The 20843-nt window shown below is 38.9% G+C and overlaps 3 protein-coding genes across 7 annotated transcripts; 1 reads left to right on the top strand and 2 right to left on the bottom strand.

Moving 5' to 3' along the window:
• The first annotated feature begins 298 nt into the window (after positions 1–298).
• LOC122994574 (UDP-N-acetylglucosamine/UDP-glucose/GDP-mannose transporter-like) lies at positions 299–6424 on the top strand. The gene is made up of 13 exons (XM_044369320.1): positions 299–689; positions 3230–3263; positions 3365–3451; positions 3558–3625; positions 3731–3802; positions 3904–3972; positions 4056–4158; positions 4246–4338; positions 4443–4510; positions 4593–4671; positions 4759–4841; positions 5429–5481; positions 5618–6424. The coding sequence occupies exons 1-13, from the start codon at positions 493–495 to the stop codon at positions 5626–5628; spliced, it is 1017 nt and encodes a 338-aa protein (XP_044225255.1). The 5' UTR covers positions 299–492; the 3' UTR covers positions 5629–6424.
• Positions 6010–16193, bottom strand: mier1b (mesoderm induction early response 1b, transcriptional regulator). 4 transcript variants are annotated; one of them, XM_044369310.1, is made up of 13 exons: positions 16109–16193; positions 15300–15324; positions 14035–14183; positions 13765–13944; positions 13488–13617; positions 13273–13340; positions 11736–11808; positions 11456–11607; positions 9830–9911; positions 9578–9681; positions 9127–9254; positions 8481–8608; positions 6010–7961 (listed from the first exon to the last, which is right to left on the bottom strand). In XM_044369310.1, the coding sequence occupies exons 1-13, from the start codon at positions 16115–16117 to the stop codon at positions 7645–7647; spliced, it is 1545 nt and encodes a 514-aa protein (XP_044225245.1). In that variant the 5' UTR covers positions 16118–16193; the 3' UTR covers positions 6010–7644. The 4 variants fall into 4 exon arrangements, with proteins under 4 accessions (XP_044225245.1, XP_044225246.1, XP_044225248.1 ...); XM_044369311.1 differs by having other exon boundaries at positions 9587–9681; XM_044369313.1 differs by having other exon boundaries at positions 9127–9173; positions 9587–9681.
• A 2372-nt stretch (positions 16194–18565) lies between these two features.
• Positions 18566–20699, bottom strand: dynlt5 (dynein light chain Tctex-type family member 5). 2 transcript variants are annotated; one of them, XM_044369322.1, is made up of 5 exons: positions 20613–20699; positions 20123–20256; positions 19827–19918; positions 19363–19487; positions 18566–19262 (listed from the first exon to the last, which is right to left on the bottom strand). In XM_044369322.1, the coding sequence occupies exons 2-5, from the start codon at positions 20233–20235 to the stop codon at positions 19059–19061; spliced, it is 534 nt and encodes a 177-aa protein (XP_044225257.1). In that variant the 5' UTR covers positions 20236–20256; positions 20613–20699; the 3' UTR covers positions 18566–19058. The 2 variants fall into 2 exon arrangements, with proteins under 2 accessions (XP_044225257.1, XP_044225256.1); XM_044369321.1 differs by having other exon boundaries at positions 20123–20279; positions 20613–20698.
• Positions 20700–20843: the final 144 nt, after the last annotated feature.

The raw sequence follows: 20843 nt of genomic DNA, 5'->3' as shown, positions 1-20843 counted from the left end.
TGTGACAATATCATAAACTGTATGGACAATACTGAGACAAGGGCTGGGATTTGGGTTATGATCGCTTGAAACGCGTGTAAATCTCGCGAGAGGTTCACAAATATAGGGTTACCATTCAGACACGACCATTCTATCAAAGATGTAACGGTTACCGTTGACGTTTTAGGTCAGAGATGAATACGGCTTCCCCGAGGAACATTTTCAGAAACAACAAAAATATCTCAAAGGTATTTACTGCTTTTTATGTCAAATAATTTAAAGTAGCGGGGGTCAGTCACAGTTTATGAGGTTACATTAAGGTAATTAAGAATTTTTGCTAACAAAGTGCAAACTATTCCTCGAAAGTTGAAAGAATATAATTGAATCAAGATAGTTCCCTTCTTCCCGTTTCCGTTTTCGCCGGCAAACGTTCTCATACCGCTTGAGTGAAATTGTTGTACGCATGTGCAAAAGCTCTCGTACGCTTCCGTTTGAACGCCAGTGTTTGCCTAAATGATGGCAGAGCTCCATAAACGTCGACGTGAGTTCAGCGACAGAAACTTGTCGCCTGGAGGAGCATCTCCCGGAGTCAAGAGAGACACATCCGGTGACAGCTCCACTGTGCTTCTGAAGCTGCTGGCTGCGGGTTTTTATGGAGTCAGTTCATTTCTCATCGTTGTCGTCAACAAAAGCGTCCTGACCAGCTACAGGTAAAGGTGCAAAGTGCAAGCTGGAGTTAACAGGCTGCTCTGTAAAGGACGGGTGGTGACAGGTTTAATGAAGTGTGAAGGATACTCTGATACTTTTAGGTAGATTCTGTTCATTCTTAGAAAGGGAAATCGTCTTTTCTCAGCCTGTCTAGGGCAGGCAGAGAGTGTGTACACTTCAGCAGTTTGTTCATTCAGGACAGGGCTGTATACAGGATTTTAGATATACCATCATACATACAAAGACCCCCTTTATACCCAACCCACCTTAAGAATCACAAAATGTCACATTTATTCATTTAACTCTACAGTCATGTCTTTTTGCATGACAGAAAAGTTCTCTGCACAGTGGTGGAAGAAGTATTCATATTATTACCCAAATCTGATTGATGGTTTTAATGGTTATAATGAAACCTACCATTCAAAAATGTTGTCGCATCCTTCACTTTCTGAAAGATTCATAGAACACAATCACAGAATAATTCTGGCTGACATGTTCTCCTGTTTTAGATAACATGGGATCATGATATAGTATGATTGTGAATGTATTTTGTCTGTAAACGAATAGTGTCAAACCTAAAGAAAATACTCTCTCTGTTCTCTGAAATATTAATGAATGATTAATAACCCATTTATTAATGACTGATAAGATATATAGGGATGCTAAATATGTTTATGGTTCAAAATTTGGTACAGGGACTAATTATAAAGGGATACTTGAGCTGGGTCAAAAGTGACCCACTCAATGGGTTTGGGGTAGCTGTAAACACATTGACATATTATCATCTTTTGAGTTGATATGGCTAACAGGCAGTTAGCTATTTACACACCCAGCAGACACAAAAATATCTGGGTCTTTAGCTGCTAAATTACTGCTAAACTATGTTCACCAACTTTGAAAACAAAACAGAAAACTTGTGGGCTGTAAAACCAAAACAATGAGCTAAAAGATGCTAAAACGCTTCATAGTGCCGAAGGTGACTGCAGAGTCGGGGGATAATTCTCTGTTGGATCATCACTACAACCGACTCCTTTCATGTACACACAGTCATTTGATCCATTGTTAATGCAAATATATTGATTATAGCAGCTTTTAAAGGTGTACTATGCAGGATTTTCCTAAAAAACAATGTGTTGACTCATACAAAAGGCGTCAACCTTTTGGCAGTGGGTGTGTAGCCTCCAGCCAATAACTGCGTGCAGGTGTGAGGTCGAGATTCGTAGCATAGCAACAAGGTTACGTCGCTGTCTCTGTCTCTCCTCTGCGCCACTCTGCTCTCTGTCTCTGTGTCATGGATGTATAAAGAGCTGCAGGTCTGTGTGTCTGCTAGACTGGGGGCGGGGCTGAGCGACACACATGCAGAGCAGAGAGGCCACAGCGGACAGGATGAAGCTCTGCATTCCCACAAAATCCAGCAATGCAGCACCTTCCTGCAGTGTGGTGCAGAGGTGTGCGCATGTTTATTTGTGTTTTAGAACATAACCGCCGTGAAACAATCAGAAAATAATGTTTTATTTCTCTGATTCACAGCTTTGTCCTCACCAACACCGCTCACTCTTCATTCACTCTCTAGCTCGCTCAACCACTGCTGTTCTCTCTCTCTGGTGTGAGCCTGGGAGGAGGGGCCAACTTCGAATGTTGTGTTTACAAACAAAAACCGACAAATCCTGCATAGTATGTCTTTAAGTAAAAGTCACAATAGTAGAATGTAAAATTTGTCAATTACAAAAGAACATATTATTACCAAAATGTAAAAATTTAAGAAATTTCAAAAGTAAAAATTTATTTGTTATACATAAGAGAGACCCCTGTCAGAAAAAAAAATACATTTGATTATTATTACAGATGTATCAATGTGTAAGCAGCATTTTAATGTGATATGTGGTCAAAGTGGAGATAATTCTACTATTTATATAATGTTGCATATTTATTTATAACTGCATTATATAATATATGTTCACTATAGGTTTCCTAGGATCATAATTTGTAACTAGTAACCTTAAATGTTATGCAGTAGAGTACAGGATTTACCCTCTATGAAAGTATCTATGTATCTATGAAAGTACTCGAGTAAATTGCAAGTACCTCAAAATTGTATGTAAGTGCAATAATTTATTTACTAAGTGACTTTATGTCATTGTCTCTACATAATGTTCTTTTCCTAGCTTTGCAATTCCTGGGGAGAAAACCAAATCCATATTATTTAAACATATTTAACTTTTTTAAATCAAATTTAGTCTAAAAATATACAAATTAGCTGTGTAATATGTATGTAATTGCAGAATGTAAACTCCTTCTCCTCATGTGATGATATTTCCCAGAAATATCACAGACGACACTGTTGTCCTTGATGGTATCTGCTGCCCTGGATGGGCAGTGAACCAGAGGTTGACCTGCAGTAGAGAAGCAGCTGTCTTGCATGATGATGAAGTAGAGATTTATTTTAGGCCATTAGTATTCTACTGTTTTAATGAAATATCAGTTGAGTCTTTGCTTTGTCCGTAATTTTCCTCATTCATAACATCGTCTACATGTATTGCAGATTTCCGTCATCAACATGTGTTGGAATCGGCCAAGTAAGTTTCTCTAAAGAGTCTGAAGCTTATTCATCAATAACTTCCTGTTGACTCAAACAGGCCATGATGTACCGTGTCTCCATGCTTCAATAACTCTACAGATGTTGGCTACCATTGTCGTTCTGAGGATCGGAAAGATGATGGGTGTTATCTCATTCCCGGATATGGATCTGAGTATACCAAGGAAGGTGAGCTAAAAGATAGATTATGAAGTGGACTCATATAGATGATAATATTCAGAGGAGAACATCATATTGAAGATCAAAACTACATGTCTTGTACGTATGTTTCCAGATGTTCCCACTGCCTCTCCTCTATGTTGGCAATCAGATATCAGGACTGTTTGGGACACAACGACTCAAGTTAGAGCTTGTTATCTATTAACTGCTATATCGTTATATCATATAAAATATAATTTCCTTAATATGAAGCAGCAGAATATTACACGGTGCTTTCTCCTCTCCTAGTTTACCCATGTTTACAGTTCTGAGGAGGTTCAGTATTTTTCTTACCATGGTGTTTGAGGGACTCTTGCTGAAGTAAGTTCAGCTTTACATTTCCTCTGCACTACTTAATGAGAATGTGCTCGCATCTGAAAAGGAGTCATTTTAATCACTGGCATCAAATTTCTTCTCTGCAGAAAGACTTTCTCTACGTCAATTAAGATCACAGTGTTTACTATGATCTTTGGTGCCTTTATTGCTGCAAGGTGAGATGGACACACATTACACAGTTCCCAGGCAGTGTGTGTAAGCATGTATTTTACTCATTGGCATGATCTGTGTTTTGCAGCGCTGATTTAGCTTTCGACCTTGAAGGATACATATTCATAATGCTGAACAATGTCCTAACAGCGGCCAGCGGGGTCTATATGAAGCAAAAACTGGACTCTAAGGTGAGCAGAGCTGCTAAATCACGACCTCAGTGTGATGCTTCTTTTGCATATGATGTCTTAAAGCGTTGTGTGCTGCTGTTCTCATAGGATCTGGGTAAATATGGGCTTCTCTACTACAATGCTTTGATCATGATTTTTCCTACTGTGGCGTATGCTTACTACACAGGAGACTTGCAAATGGTAAGGGAGTTTTTTTTTTAAGACAAATATGTATTTATAATTTAGTGTTTGACAGTCAGAGTTAGTGCTGAGACTCTCTATTGCCTGTGTGTGTTTGAGTGTAGGGTTTGGAGTATGACGGATGGTCTGATCAGCTGTTTGTTGTGCAGTTTGTCCTCTCCTGTGTCATGGGGTAAACTAACTGCTATTCCCATCATTTGTTAATAGATAATATCTGCTGCTCTCGTCTAATTCTTCCTCAAACTTTCTCACAGCTTCATTTTAATGTACTCCATCATGCTGTGCACGCAATACAACTCAGCACTCACCACCTCCATCGTGGGCTGCATCAAGGTAGGTCATTTAAAGTTGATCCTGCCCTTTATTTGCTGTTTTCATGAATGCAGATGTGTGCAGTGACCTCCCGTGTGATTCCTGCAGAATATTCTCGTGACCTACATTGGGATGGTGTTTGGTGGAGACTACATATTCACCTGGACTAACTTTATAGGTCTTAACATAAGGTAAGACAGACATTTTAGGAAATATGCTTATTTGCTTTCATGCTGAGAGTTAAAAGAGAAGGTTGATACCATTCTCATGTCTGTTCGATCAAAATGAAGTAGGTTAGCCTAGCTTAGCATAAAGACTGGAAACGGGGGGAAACAGCTAGCCCGGCTCTGTCTGGAGGTAACAAAATGCATCTATAAAGCTCAATTATTAATATGTTCCATCTTCTTTATTTAATTCTTACAAAGATCAAAGTGTAAAAACAGCATGTTGTGGTTTTACGTGGGGTTATGTCCAGGACTGTTTCTTGGTTCTGGGCATTTTCCAAACAACCAGCTGAGACACTGCTCCTGCCAAGAAATAGTCCAGCATGTAACCCCACATAAAACCGCAAATTGTTGTTTTTACACTTGGTTTTTGTACGGATTAAATACTCAAAATAGGGTTAGGGTTAGTGAGTTTTAGAGGTGCTAGCTGTTTCCCACTATGCTAAGCTTACAGACGTACAGACATACGATTTGTGTCGACCCTCTTTTATGAGCATTTGATGAGCTCTGATTTCCAATTTGGGACCAGATTTTGTCATATTTGTTTCCCACAGCATCGCTGGGAGTCTGGTATACTCTTATATCACCTTCACACAGGAGCAAACAAGTAAGAGAATTAAAAGTAACGTCAATCCTAACCTTCACTTTAATTTTAACACCATTTTCTTTATTATTGTGGAATAATCTGTAATGTATCCATGAACCAACGTGCTAAAAGTTTCTGGCATTTTTTCATTTTACAGAAAAGGCGTAAACCACAGAGACCCACCCTAACACTGAAGAAATATATCCAGAATAGATTTTATATTGATTATATGTGGACACGCATGCAGGATATATGGTTGGATGTGTTTAAGCCAGTTCACGTTTTACATTTATTACATTTTTGTTTTGTCGTCATACCATAGTTTTTAGTGCAATCACAGAAAGTTCTCTTCTGATGACACAATTGTCAACTTTTATATTTGTAATCAAGACAAAGTGCCTTAATTTTTTATTATTATATTTCACTGACTAAATTTAAAGTCATGAGCATTTTTATAACAGAAATCTATTAAATTAATTACTTTGTAAAGCCTTGTTTTTCGCTGTATTCATGTCTGCACAGTCTGGAAGCTCAAAACACGACAACTGATATTCATTAATACATTTATTAAATATAGCCAATGTTATTCCATCCATAGCCAGTCTTGGAATACACTTCATTTTTATTCATGTTGTCATTTACAGAGAAAAAAAAAAACAAGACATCATTGTCAATAAGGGAAAAAAAAGACTAAATGGATCAACGTCTTTTGAGACAAACTTATCTTAATTTGTGAATGTAAGTTCAAAGCTGGAGTACAAAGTAAAACACTTAAGCTGAACAGCTACTGTACCAAAATGGTTTAGGTCTTCAGGTCACACGCTCATGTCAACCCGACCTGTTTACCTGCTGGAAATCCACTGCTCTGAAGCCACTTAGAGAACAGACAGTACATATTGGTTGAAACTAAGTGCTTTGAGGAAGCAGAGTTTTTCAACCAAAGGCGAGCAGCACACTAAACCATGATGCACAAAAAGATGTTTCTCTGCAACAAACATTTCAGAAATAGCAGGATCATATTAGGAATGGGAAGTGCTGCCGAACTGAGGGAGAAAAAAAAAGGAATGGCTACTTTTTACATACATGTCAGAGCAACATAGGCGAAAAAAGTTTCTCAACAAAAAGCACAGTCTACAAGGAAGACCAGAAAGTACAGAGATGAACAGACGGTTATAAAAAAATGTACCAACTGTTCAAGGTAAGAAATCTATACAAACTTTACATTAAAAATCACGGACGTTCTGTCTAGTAAAAACAAAGCGTTGAGCAAAGCACTGACTATGAAAATCCAAAAATACAGCGATCTTCTACGTGATGAGTTATAATACAGGACATCACTGATGTCAGCTGCTTTACACAAACAAACCTGCGGGGGGAGAAACCCATTGGTTTATTCATCAGAATCAAACAGACAGCCGTGACAGAGGCCAGAGCGGGTTCAGAGGTGAAGGAGTGAAAATGTAATTCTGCTGGGTTTCATCACCACTCCTTATCAATAACGATGAGAAACATACAATCAAAGTGCAACTACAGTGAGCCAGCGACAGCACCGGCTTATCTCGTGTTTGCCTACTTTGCCTCTTTTTGACAACTTAAGCACATAATCGTTAAAAACATGTCCCCAGTTTCAGCAAATGTTCAAATGGCTTGAACAGCAAACACCCATCATAGACTTTTCTTTTTTTGTTAAAAAATATAAATATCTCTTGTGTAAAAAAATATTACAGGGAATTTATTTTCTTTGAGTACAAATAGAAAAAAAGAGATTCTTGGCAAAAAATTTGTCAGTCAGTCTCCAAAAAGGGAATAAAGATGATGGTAGAAGGTGTTTAGTAGGACATGATGGAGCTGTGGTACTTTGGGATGAGCTTTGCAGGCAGTCACTACATGGATGGGTTGGAGGGACGGGGGGGGTGTGGGGCAGCCACTGCCCCTCCCCCCCCGGAGGATCAGCTGCAGTTTGGTTGGCTGTGTTCTTCAAGGTGTGATTTTCAGTGACCTTTGACCTTATCAGAGAGTGAGTCATTGAGTCCTTGCTCTCAGGAGATACTACACTTGAGGACTGAGAGGGGCTCATCTTCCTCATCCCCTGCTCTCCTTACCCATAAGCGGGGAAGAAGCAACTTTTTGTTTTCTACCCCAAATCAGTGTCTATTAGTCAACTTCGCTGAGCTCAGGAGGCTTTTAGTTCTCCTGTGTTCTGGAGGGTTCCACCTCACTTTGAGCCACCGGCTCTGCCTCCATCCTGCACCTCTTGGCCGGCCTGTCATGTGCCACCGCTGTGTCTGTGTGGTCCATAGGAGGCTCCAGAGAACCATTTCGGTCGTGGTTAGGCGCACTGGGCTGGCTGCAGCCGTTGGAGTTGTTGTCTGAAATGGGAGGAGGAGCTTCCACTGACGGGTGAGAGGGACCGTTGGACTGAACTGGCTCAGGTTTGACTTGGTTTGCTGGAGGTAACTGAACGCCTTCTGCTGGGTGGCTGGAATTGTGGCCTGTGACACCTGACAAGAAAAGAGAAAAAGTGAGTTGTTTGTGACAAAGAATTTCAACGAATAGCTTGACATTCCGAGAAATACACTTATTCACTTTCTTGTCGAGTTACACAACAAGATCGATACCACTCTTTTCTGTCCATCAGGTAGAAGCTACATCCAGCAGCTGGTTAGCTTAATTCTTGACTGGGAGCAGTAACTTCTCCATTGGTTGCCTGGCAACTGCTTCCAGCACATAAATGGTAAATGGACTGCACTTATATAGTGCTTTCTACCTTAATGGACAAAGCATTTTACAGTTTTTTTGCCTCATCCATCTATTCTCAGACATACACACACACAAATGGTGACGCAGCTGCAACTTTAGGTACGGTGTCTCAAGAACACTTCAACATATAGACAGGAGGAGGTGGAGATGGAACCACCATCCCTGCTATTAGTGGACGACCCGCTCAACCTCCTGAACCACAGCGCCCACGTCCTTTGTGTGTGTATACGTGTATATGAACGTTGCATTCATCGGCTCACCGTTCTGACTACTGCTGTCTTCCCTCTCGGAGTGGCTGGCGCTGCTGCTGGAGGTGGTGGGAGGAGGCGACGCTGCTCTGCTAGATGTCGCGCTCTCCGTCTCATCCAGCAACCTGTCCATGTAGTCTCTGATGAAACACAGCAGAACACAGCCCGTTTACACACAAGCGAACAATTCCCAACTGTTTTTGTGGAAGTGCGGTCCTGTGGTTGCTGAGTCGATATCTCAAGTTTTCATTTTCTTTAAAAAAAAACGACGAAACCGCAGCTACACCAGGTTAGATCACCAACTTTTGTGGTTTTTGTGTTTGCACTCAAAAAATACATTGTATTGGCTTTCCAGTGTATTTAAACATATTCAGAAATGATTATTAACACAATAAGACCGGATGCAACATCTGCGTGTGTATAATAAAGCTAACACAAAGTATTTGCTATTATTATGGCTGGGTGTTTCAGAGATTGAATCACAATTTATCAAAACAAAAAACCACAACATCAATCTGAAATAAAACAATTTGAGTGGTAACATTAATGAGCACTGCACTGACGGTAATTTACATAGATAACAAAGCATTTCATTTTAATCATTTACATTGTCCGCATTAGCAATGTACTCTGATACTGTATTAACAAAAAGACTTACGTGACACCAGGGTGAAGGTTGTATTTCCTTTTCCCAAGTCTGGTTTGCTGTGCAAAGAAATCATAACGCTCAGACTTCTTCCACATGTAATAAAAGGCCACACATTCTCCTACAGACCTAGTTCTCACCTGAAAGATTTAATTCAGCAGACATGAAATAGCCATTATTACCATTGTCTGAAGAGATAGATTCAGTACAAAACAAATAAGGAGACAAATCAAATTATGGTTTGGGTGTCTACAGACACTTAAAACACTAAGAAATTTGATTTGTCTCAAAATGCAACACGGTTGAAATCGAGCAGATTTCAACCCTGAGCATCCAACAGCCACATAACAAACACATCAACATGAATGTCAAATTAATGTCATGCTTATCAAATTATTTCAATGCAATGAATGTATTGTTGACATCTTTATCACAAATGTTAAATCATGAGGCTTTCACGCACTTCTCTCACCTTGTTGGCCTGTATTAAGTGAAAATCTTTCCCATAGGCTTTTAGTCCTTGTTCAAAATTTCTACATTCCTCTTCAGTCCAGACAGAAAGCTCCTCTGCAGAGAAGATAAGTCAGATGCAACATTAACACTTCAGATCTTTTTGAAATAAATCTCAGATGACACAAGCAGAGAACACTGGACTATTGCAGGCATCTTGCATCTGAGAAAACTGGGGAGAACATTTTAGCGAGACTCTGCTTACCTCTGGCTGCTTTTACATTAAACCTAAGTCTTCTTAAAGCTTCCTCTGTGTCAAAGTCACATTTCACAAGTTCATACAATGCCTACAGGGGGAAAAAAAATCAAACAGGTTTTCATTAGCCATGTGAAAAGCTGTACACATGTAATACATGATCTTGTCTCGCTTATGTAAAAGGATAAGGCTGGCGTTATATTTTTATTACAGTCAACGATTCCCATGAAAATACCAAAACAAGCTCAGTACTTTCCAACCTCCCTGACCTGTCTCTGTCACTCAGCTCCAAGCTTATTTACTCCTACTGAAGATGTAAATCTTTCACAAGACTACATTAAGTCGACAGCCACACCAGGGTCTCTGTGAGGCTGTATTGATCCTAAACTGTTGGATAAACTAAGGTGTTAGACAAATTGAAAGTTTGACCTGACTATGGCACTAGATGAAAAGTCAGGGGATCACACAAGTTCACAAATCAATGTTCAAATTGCACGGTAAACCCTCCAACAGTTGTGGAGACACTTCAGTCTGAACCACAAACGTCAATGTGCTGGTGGTGGTAGATGAAAAGTCAGGTATCACCGTAGTCATTAAGAAATCTCTCTGGGAAACATGAATGTTTGTGTCATCTAGTAGATATTTCACTGAATATCTGAACATTTCATATGTGTGACAAATTTCATGGCAATCTATTAGTAACTCAATTAATGACAATGATACAGAGACACTAAAAACAAAAATTGTCAACCTCATGATATTGCTAGAGAAAACATCAGTAGGGTTCATTCTCTGGGGACCAGGGCTGCAACTAACAATCATCTCCATCACTGTTAATCTGTCCATGATTTTGTCAATTAATCAATTGGTTTATTTTATGTCAGAACATTGTGAAAAACGCCCATCTCAATGTCCAAAAGCTCAAGGTGATGTTGTCATATCACTGACCAACAGTCTAAAACCCAAAGATATTTAATTTACTATCATATATGACAAATAAAAGCAGCAAATAATAATAATAATAATTAAGAAGCTGGAAACATGCATGTTTGGCTTTTTTGCTAGAAAAAAAGTTACTTAAAATGGTTAATCAATTATGAAAATAGTTGCTTATTAATTTTCTGTTAACTGATTAATTGTTTTAAGCTCTAAATGTCCGTACAAAATTTTATGGCAATCCATCCAATAGTTGTAGAGATATTTCAGTCTGGACCAAAGCTGGGGCAACCAATATTGCTATCTGTAGAACCCCGCTGGCTTGGCTACAAAGGTTCACAGATACATACTTTCATTTTTGAAAGTAATTTCCTAAACAGAAGGGTATTTCAGTTTTTAGCAAACATTTCTAAAACAGGAGGGAGTGGTGTATAGAAAGTGTTGCAGCTTAATACATTTTTAGTGCTTCGTTGAGTACTTTCAGCGGCAGGATGGTCTATGTGTGATTGACTCAAAACATAAACTTCAGTGCAACAGTGTGGCTCACTGATTTGTTTTCAATAGTTTTCAGACAACAATGTAGATCTATGACACAGAGAGATAAGTTTTATCAGGCTTAAGCTACACAGACAGTACTTGTTAGTAGGATAAATAGTTGGTTTCATGGGTGAAAAAGTAAAAATATGGCCAGTCTCTTACCTGTTCATTGTCTTTGATATGGGATCCCTCTGGGATAGCATCTACTCCCTTCTCCTCTCCGGTTCGCCTCGATGCTTCTGTCAAGAATTCCACCACTTTGCCTTCAGGAAGACACTCGGGGTTCCACAACAGCTGGTCGTCGTTTTCATAAACTACAGAGCAAATCCAAAAGAAAAGGGCAACAAGATTATAAGCCTTTGTCCACTATGTCAACTTTGGTTTATTTGGATCCAGACAGGATATACAATTAAATAGCCTAAATACTCAGGGGCCGGTTTACCTTTTTCATTATCTTTATATTTACAGAGGCCAACAGGTGTTTCTGCCTGATACATGGATCCCACCATAATCTCCTGTTGGAAATAAACACACGGTTAAGACTGAGGTGTAACTGTTCCAAACGAAATCAAAAATATGAATCAACAGACAGAGAGCAGACGTACACTACACACTAAGCTTTTACACTCAAACATACACTGATCATTTTTAAAAACTTTTTCCTCGTTTCCTGTGTTTATAATGGATTAATATGTATCACCCTGGATACTTTCAACAATCAGACTGCTTCTGGGCTCAACTGCGGATTTATACCAGCTGACTTATCTTTCAATGAGGTTCTTTCACTGTAGAAAACTGGAAAAATATTCTGTCCCGGACCTTTGGTACAGAATTATCAGCTTTAAAACACACTTAACACCTCTATAGCAGAACCTGAGGGCAGAGTCTTAGTCTGATGTAACAGATACACGAGGATGACAAAAGCATGATTACTTGTTAACAGCATCCCAACTGAACCTCACACAGCACCTAACACTGAGGATCTGGATGACACGGTGCCACAGACATTTCAACTGACTCATACATGTACTACTGGCTCACCTGAGGAGCAAAGACTTTCACCTGCAATTTCCTCTAAAAAAAAAGAGCTGGAAACAACAAGCATCAGCTCTTTGCCGCCCCTGTTGATATCACAAAATTCTGACGTGCTGGTCAGCAACAAAGGTAATTCTATATAATCACTATTTCTTCCTCAAAAAGAACTTTGACTCAGAATCAAGTACATCATAATAGAAGAAATATGTCTATTTGAGTCCAACAGGCTCTGGAGCCAAAAACCCTTATTGTAGGAGATGAAATTAGAAGGGATGTATAGAGCAAAGACGTAAAAATGTGCTGCCTGCCAAGTGTAAAAGTCACCGTCATGGCCCAGAAAGTATCTGAAATCATGGTGAACCCATTCCAACCAGCTTCTTTAAAAATGTCTTCAGCTGCTATCAGCTGCTCTCTGTTTTCAACAATTCCTTGCAGACTGGTTACTTCCCAAACATTTTCAAAACTACAATTATGTACCCACTCAATATTTCCAACCAGCTGTTCCTTTGCAAAATCCTAAAAAAAAAAAAACAAGCATGCAATTGACTCTTATCTGATAAACTCCAGTCTGGTTTCAGAGGAAGGAAACTGTTCTAATGAAAATTATAAATGATCAACTGAATCAACTGCGATAGGAAAAAACTTTCCATTCTTGTGATTCTGGGCCTCAGTGCAGCCTTCAATACTGTTGTTCATTCTCACTGATAGGCTGGAAAAACTAAGTTGGTTTAAGTCCTACTTATCAGATCGCAACTTTGTGTCAGTTTAAAGCTTCTCCAAAGAACAGATATTCCACATGGGGTGCCACAAGGTTCTGTCCCGGGTTCACTACTTTTCAACCATATTGTTTTTGTTCTGACAAATGTTTTTGGCAATGTAGAATCAATCAAGCTCTACTCTGAATACGTGTGTGTGACACTCTGACAAATAAAACTATTACATACCTTTTTCCAGTCTTCAGATGGAACATAGTCCTCATCTTCATCTGACTCCTCCTCTGCATCGTTATTAGCTGAGACACAATGTAACATCAATTTACTCTGCTAATTCTCACAAGTATTCCAAATAATTTACACTGTTTTGAAATGCAGACGTCACCACGCATAATTATGTTGCAACAAGAAAGAAAGAAAAGACAGAGAGATATGACGGCACTTACTTTCAAAGTACTTGAGTTTCTGGGGACGAATAAGTTCTGCTGTGCAAAGGGACCTGACTGAACGTGTGCGGCCCTCAGATGTTGCCTGGGCTTCATCCCCCTGTGCTGATGCGTTCTTAACTCCCTCGCCCTGAAAAAACACACACACACACACACACACAAACATACAAACACACACACTACGTCAACAAGCTGCTAAAATTACACGGAACAGTCAACATGACAAAATATTTCAATGTTTTTGGAAACCGAAGAAACTCACGAAACACCAACATACCTCATTTCTTTTCAGCTCGCCAGTGCCTCTGCTGCTTTCATCATTGTCCAGGTCTTCTTCCTCGTCCTCTTCCTCATCTTCTTCCTCTGGTTCTTCCTCCTCTTCTTCATCCTCATCTGCTGGTGAACCACCCCCATAACCGTACAGACTCAGCAGCTCATGAATGGGCATCTCTCTTTCCTGATGAAAGAAAAGTGACAATGCTGTAAAATTAAAGCTATGCTACACAGGGACCACAAAACCAAATTGTGGTGAAAGCGTGAAACTCACCCGTGCAAGATCTTCAATCTCGTTAGCGTTGGTCTCATCTGCTGCCTCCAACATTTCCTCTTCCTCCAGGGTGCGTTCATCGTCAAAGTCATGGACAAGCATGTCTGCTGATGGGTCGAAATCATGGTCATCGGAACCTGCTGAACCTCCTAAAGAAAGTAAACCACAAGCATTTTAGGTGCCTTTGTGAATAAAAATATAGCCGAGTTATTCTTTAGTATACTTAGGTATCTGGTTTATTTTTTGAGTGATAGCTTGGTTTACAAATCACAATCACAATTTAAAAAGTCTTTAAATTGTTTGTTTTGTCCAACCAACAGTCAAAAACCCAAAGATATTCAATTTACATTTTACAGTGATATAAAACTGAGAAAAACTCACATTTAAGAAGTTGGAACTGACAAACATTTTGCATTTTTAATTAAAAAAAAGACTTAATTCATTCACTTTGATTCTGTCCATCAACTATTCAACAAATCTACAGATCATTTCAGCACTGGATGAAAAATTTCCTGGAGGAAATTTTGAACAAAACAAACCAAAAGGTCAAATCTAGAGAGTTTTAGTTTACTTTTTTTTTACATTAAATAAAGAATGCCCCAGAAATTCACAGATTTCAGCTCAAATGTGTTGAATTAATGCTTTTCTCTGTCATACATGGTAGTAAATTATATGTCTTTGGGTTTAGGAGTGTTGGTCAGACATAACAAGACATCTGAAGAAGTCATGTTTGACTCTGAGAAATAATAGTGGGCATTTTCGGACTCCTTCAAGACAAAACAATTAATTGAGAAAATGATTCAGTGATAATGAAAATACTGACTTGTTGCAGCCCTAGTCCAATCACTATGTAGTCCCTGGATTTTTTTTTTATAGCTTTTTTTTTTGTCTCTCAAGTGATCATAATTGAAAACATGTTTTACTCATGTTAACATGACTGATGTAAGCAAACCTCTATTCATAACTTTTGGACAATAATTATTCATATTATTGTTATTTATGATTGAACTTAAAAAAAATACCATTTTATTGCTGTCCATTGTTAAGACTATCCAAATACCGATCAATCAATTTGGAAATAATGGCGTGTCCCCATCGTACGCTTTGAATTTTGGTGGAGGTGCAACCATTTCTTTATAATTACATTTTTTAATTTAATTTTTGTTCATATTAAGTATCACACTGAATTGAGTGTTAAGAGTTACTAACTTTTAAACCCATGTTATGCACCTAAACATCAACAGAAAGACTCAAACTGTATGTACCTGGGCTCGAATTCCCGAGGGAGGACTGCAAAACGGAAAAGACAAACACAAATGAAGTTACTGAACAGCGTTCAGATCAAACATCACATTACATGTACAATTTCGTATGTTTTGCGTTGTATAAACTTGACATGTTGCAGTTATTCTTCCTTGGGGGAGAGAAACGGGAGCTGACAAAAAGCGCGCCTGACCCTGTGCCCTGAAAGCTTTACTGAGCAGTTCAACAAGAAAAGAAACAAAGACTGACACCACTTCCTGCGGGAAAATTTAAGTAGCATTTCAGTGCTGTGAAAACCATAAGTACAGCAGTGTTTACCGCCTGGATTCAACCACTGTTACCTACATAAGACGAGTGCTTACTAAGTTAATTTGCTCAACTGGCTAACTTACATTACAAGTTACAAGCTAATTCAATTAATATATATTTAGCTAACGCGTCTAAACTAAGCTTGGTATCAACAGCCTGCGAATAATGACGGGAAAACAACACATAAAACATCTCTACCCGTGACGCTGCCGCTTTGACTCTGATTAAAATCGTGAATATGTATAATCAAGTGTTCCTAAACAAAACCGCGAAGTGATACCGCTAACCGTCGGGGCTAGCACAGCTAACGTTAGCTAAACCCGAAGTTTACTAAAACATGCTCGTCTCAAGAAATAGCTGTTACCTAGCAACCCAAACGTCTCATTCTAGACGTCGTATATTAAAACTACGATACACAAACAATGTGTACATTCGACTGGACTTACTATCTTGCATGATAAAATTATATTTTTTCTCTCGAATATTTATTTCACTTTCTTACCTCCGCCATGTTTGCAATCCTGCAGGGTCACGTCAGGGGTCAGCTGCAGTTCCCGGATGTAGAGCCCCGCCCACCTGCAGGATGGAGAGTAATGCCCCCGAAACTCACTAGAATGACTAGAATATAACAAATAATAACAAAAATATTACTTAACACATACATGTAGATCTTAGGGCAGAATATTAGGGCCACACTGAGAGGAAGAAATGATGAGATTTAAAGAATAAAGTCATAATATCTCAACAATAAAGTCGTAATAGTACGAGAATAAAGTAGTGATTTTACGACAAAAAAAGTAATTTTATGAGAATAAACTAAGTGGTTACATCTAATATTAACACTTTTTTCTCCTAAAATTATGATTTTTTTCTTTTTCCTCGAAATATTCTCACTTTATTCTCGTGATCTTGAAAACAATTATGGCCCTAATACTAGTGCCGAGACACAGATGTGTAACTATGAGTTGAATACACCATAATATTATAGAAATAACAAAAACCCAACTTTACACATATATGCTGTAGATTTAAATGATGTACATGGTATTTCAAAACAAGGTTGACCCCTGTATGGTTCTGGTCACAGGTTTGGACACACTTTCTCATTCAAGTGATTGGGGGGGTGTCCAGACTTTTGACTGGTAGGCTATTGTGGATACAGTATATGTATGTAGGTACTTCACCTATATAAAATATACAAATATAACTATAACTACATCTACCAGAACCATTACTTCTGCACATATTTTACACAACCTTTCTATTTTTACAAGCCAGCAAGTCAGGTCATGCATTTAGCCTAAGTATTGTAATGTTTATAATGTATTGTATATGGATTGAATTCCATTTACTTGACCTTTTTTGTTGTGTTTATTACTCCTAGTTCTTATCTGTTTCCTTGTTTCCTGCACTGCTGTAACATGCCAATTTCCCGTCTGGGCATCAATAAAATCTTATCTTATCTTATCTTAGCCTGAAATGGAAAATATATTCCGGTTTTGTAGTAACTCAAATCCTCTGTACATTTGCACTTAATTCTAGCATTTCATACACACTTTGAGTATTTTGAGAGTTTGAGATTTTTCCCAGAGTGCCATGTTTTGTTTTGTTTTTTTCAGAATAATAACATTTTGCCTTCTTACTGTTGTAGGTTAACAAATTTTTGACTGCTGAATATCTTACAGTATTGGATCAAAACAGATCCTGTTAACTGTCTCACATTAACAGGGCCCTTGGTAAACTATTTTCACAGTACACATTGTGACTTGTGTTTAGAGGAGAAGCACGGGTGGAACTAATGACATTAAAGATGGCTCACTTACATTGAAGTACAACCAGTAACTTGTCATGCATATCATTAATGTTATTAATAACACCTGTATTTTTTATGACAAGACGAAATCATGATTTGAAAAAAGGTCTATTTGTGCTTTAATTTAAAAAAAAAAAAAAAAAAACAGCTGCATGAAAACAGTTACTTCAAAGGTGGATTACTGACCTGGCCAGTGGCAGCAATACCCAAGGGCCCTTTACTGTAATGCCTCAGCTGTGACCAAAAGAAAGTTCAAAATAACACATTATAACTGTCATCAGTTCTGTATAGTGACGTGCACTCCTCTCGAAGAAATTTATAACAGGAACTATATTTTGGATTTTGGTTGTGTTTAGCCCTACCGGCTCCATCTTTGATATTTAGAAATGGGCTGGTAATGACTATTTTGAGATCAGCTCTATTCCATGACACAGTTCAATTTGACAACAAGTGTACCGGTAAATCAGTAAATGCAGCTATCTCTTCTCGGAATCACTGATTTATGTCCGTGATAGTGGCTCCACGCCCCACTATGTTGCTATGTAGATAGCCATCACCTCAGTTTGTCATAGCGTCTCAAGCGATCCATTAGGCAACACTTTGCTAAATCTGCGGCAGTAAAATCCCTTCAGACTAGACATAAAAGGGCAATTTCTTCTCTTTAACATTTACGAAAATGTAGTCAATCAGTGATCCTTCTAATGGCCTAGATTCCCACACATATCCCGCATTGCCAGATTAACACCTGTTGTTAAAAGCAAATGATGATGACGCAAGACACGCTGCTTCCTCGGGACCTACCTGAGGAAGACTTTGGATAGTGTGTGACATCACTGGAGACTCTGCATAAAAGGGCCGATAAGGACAGATGTTTTTACGAAGACAACAGAGTGTGTTTGTGTGTAAAGTATCTCAGCGCAGTATCTGGCCTCCTATCTGACAGCACCATGAGATCCCTACTCCTGCTTGCGATGCTGCTGTGGTGTGTAGCACATGTTCAGACACAGAATAACACAAACACCATGCGGCTGTGTGGCCGGGCACTCCTGCGGGCGGTGGTGTTCACTTGTGGAGGATCCAGATGGAGAAGGCTGACAGGAGAAGAGAAGGCTTTGCCATACGGTCAGTACACAGTCACTTGAATTGTTGATGTTAATATCTCCTTTTTCTTTTTTAATCAAAATAATAGCTTTGGCTCCTGTTAAACAAAGGCTGATATCTTTTGGCAGGCATCAGGGATCCAAAGCTCATAAAGAGAACAGATGTGCCAGCGATGGACCGTCATTGGCGGGACCAAAACCAGGCGTTAATATCAGTGTGCTGTACACTAGGCTGTCGAAAAAGTGATCTCTCCATGCTCTGCTAAAGGGCAACATCCCAAGGAGGTCACCAGTGATTCATTAGTTTGAAATATAACCATGAGAACATGTTTAAGGTGATGTGATTTCACTTTCCATGCTAGAAAAATAAAATTAAAAAAACATTGAATTTTGGTAACAAATTTTTGTCTTGTCTTGTTATGTATGTGGCAAAATGTGCAACATAGATAAAGAAAAGTTCAACAACAGCAATCTTTTCATAACAGTGAGAAATGCATGACTAAAATGAGTCCTGTGTACTTGACACCAGTTTCTGTACTTCACTCAAAGTAAACGGCGTAGACAGTTGCTACACCAAACAGAGAGCTGTTCTTGAAAGAGTGAGAGGCGAAGGTGTCGTTAGATGCATCCCAAAGACAGCGGCTGCTGATCTGCATGCTCTGTCCTGTGAGCTGGCCGATGTGAACCAGGGTGACGATCTTATATCGTGGGATCATGAGGTCCTTTACACGGGCTCTTATCACCTGAGAGAGGCAACCCACAGAATTAGCCTTGATACAGCAGAAAGCCCGAGGTGTTACTAAGGTGCTGCTTGAACGAGCTTTTCACAGAATTTTAATTTACCTCACATATTGTTTTTGTCATTTGTCGAGACCATTCTACTTCATATTTCTCCTCTTGGAGGTAACTGGTGAGTACATCCTTCAGTATGTCTGTGACAGCAGGAACAGGGAAGCGTTTGTAAGGTCCTGTGGTCAAAAAAACAAAAACAAAACAACAATACCATGACTGAATAAGTTTGACTTCGTGCGTGACTGCTTTGGTGTTTAACAGGGGTGTAAAAACATTGTGATGCATTAATTTGAACTAGGAGAGCAAAGTGCATTGTTTGAAAAGCTGAGATGGATTAAAATCTATGAATATTGCATCAAAATATCTGCTGCTTTGACATGTTTCTAGTCTTGTTTAGCCTCTATCCCTCATGATACTTTAATGAACTGAATCTGGCCTAAAAGGATCAAAACCACAGTTTTGTAGTTGTTGATGATACTGTGGTGTGTTTGTTGTGCTCATGAACATTATCTCACCCGTCTGGTAGGTGTTTTCCATGGATACAACCATCCGTGCATTATCGTCATGGTGTGCTAGCTCATCTATGCACGACACAGTGCTTATAGAACTGAAAGACAAGATCAGGATGAAGAAATTGACAGGAAAAGGTTGTCTGATTTCCAAATAAGTAATAACTGCAGAGTTGACTTCCAGTATCAAACTAATGAAAGATAAGATGCTATTAAAGGTATTAAAGATGACTGAAAAAGAATAAAAAGAATGATAAAGGGTGGATATCAGCTTATATTGTCTGGATGTTTGGACAACTCACTCCTTGGTCCTGCCAGTTGTTTCTTTGCCTCTGACTCCATGGCTTCCCTCTGAGGGCGCCTTTCCTGTCTTCTTCTCTCTTCTTTGGGATTTGTCTTTAACCTGATCAGACATGACAACTTCCTCCTCCTTTAGCTTGTGTTTACAGGATGAAAAACCTGCATTAAATATATTGTCAGTAGCTCATATCAAAACATAAGGTAGTTAACTCCAAATAGCACTTGGAGATATATCAAATACACACTCTCGTAAAAGGAACACATTCATTTTTAGTGAAAATACACGAATAGAGTTAACGTTAGACCGTAACGTTTAAGTGATCCAAGCTATGCTCACTTAGCTTTTTAGGTTAACCTCGTTGTATTGGCGATGTAAATTGATAATTCTTTGGGTTAACGCTCACTGGATAAGAGTAAAGGTTTACAGGACATATCGTGGCAAAATGAGACACACGGAAATATTGGTCAGTGAAATTTAACATGTGTTTTTACCGATTTCAGGACCTCTCGAACCGAGCAGAACAAACTGCTACCTTAGCTCGCCCCGGAGAGCTTGGTGTTGTCATGACAACCATGATCAGTAAGTGGGCGGGGTTTTCAAGGCAAAGGTGACGTCAGTGCGTGTGACGTAATTTAGGAATAAATCTTGATGAATAATTAAAAAAAACATTCATAGTTAACATGCAATTTCACAATCTGATTTATATGTACACACTATAAACT

This window comes from Thunnus albacares, chromosome 12 (genome assembly GCF_914725855.1).
Source record: "Thunnus albacares chromosome 12, fThuAlb1.1, whole genome shotgun sequence".
Classification (NCBI taxonomy): domain Eukaryota; kingdom Metazoa; phylum Chordata; class Actinopteri; order Scombriformes; family Scombridae; genus Thunnus; species Thunnus albacares.
This window is presented reverse-complemented; position numbering and strand designations above follow the sequence as displayed.

What these genes read in the sequence shown, in the direction of transcription:
- mier1b (XM_044369310.1), bottom strand. An exon ending in AACCTTCACCCTGGTGTCAC is followed by an intron (nt 8,609 to 9,126) that starts GTAAGTCTTTTT and finishes GTGTTTCATCAG; the next exon opens with AGACTACATGGACAGGTTGC. An exon ending in AGACAGCAGTAGTCAGAACG is followed by an intron (nt 7,962 to 8,480) that starts GTGAGCCGATGA and finishes TTTTCTTGTCAG; the next exon opens with GTGTCACAGGCCACAATTCC.
- dynlt5 (XM_044369322.1), bottom strand. Translation starts at nt 20,235, where the DNA reads ATGTCTGATCAGGTTAAAGACAAATCCCAAAGAAGAGAGAAGAAGACA. An exon ending in ACAACTGGCAGGACCAAGGA is followed by an intron (nt 19,919 to 20,122) that starts GTGAGTTGTCCA and finishes CTTGTCTTTCAG; the next exon opens with TTCTATAAGCACTGTGTCGT. An exon ending in GGAAAACACCTACCAGACGG is followed by an intron (nt 19,488 to 19,826) that starts GTGAGATAATGT and finishes TTTTGACCACAG; the next exon opens with GACCTTACAAACGCTTCCCT.
- LOC122994574 (XM_044369320.1), top strand. Translation starts at nt 493, where the DNA reads ATGATGGCAGAGCTCCATAAACGTCGACGTGAGTTCAGCGACAGAAAC. An exon ending in CATGTGTTGGAATCGGCCAA is followed by an intron (nt 3,264 to 3,364) that starts GTAAGTTTCTCT and finishes ATAACTCTACAG; the next exon opens with ATGTTGGCTACCATTGTCGT. An exon ending in ACACAGGAGACTTGCAAATG is followed by an intron (nt 4,339 to 4,442) that starts GTAAGGGAGTTT and finishes GTTTGAGTGTAG; the next exon opens with GGTTTGGAGTATGACGGATG.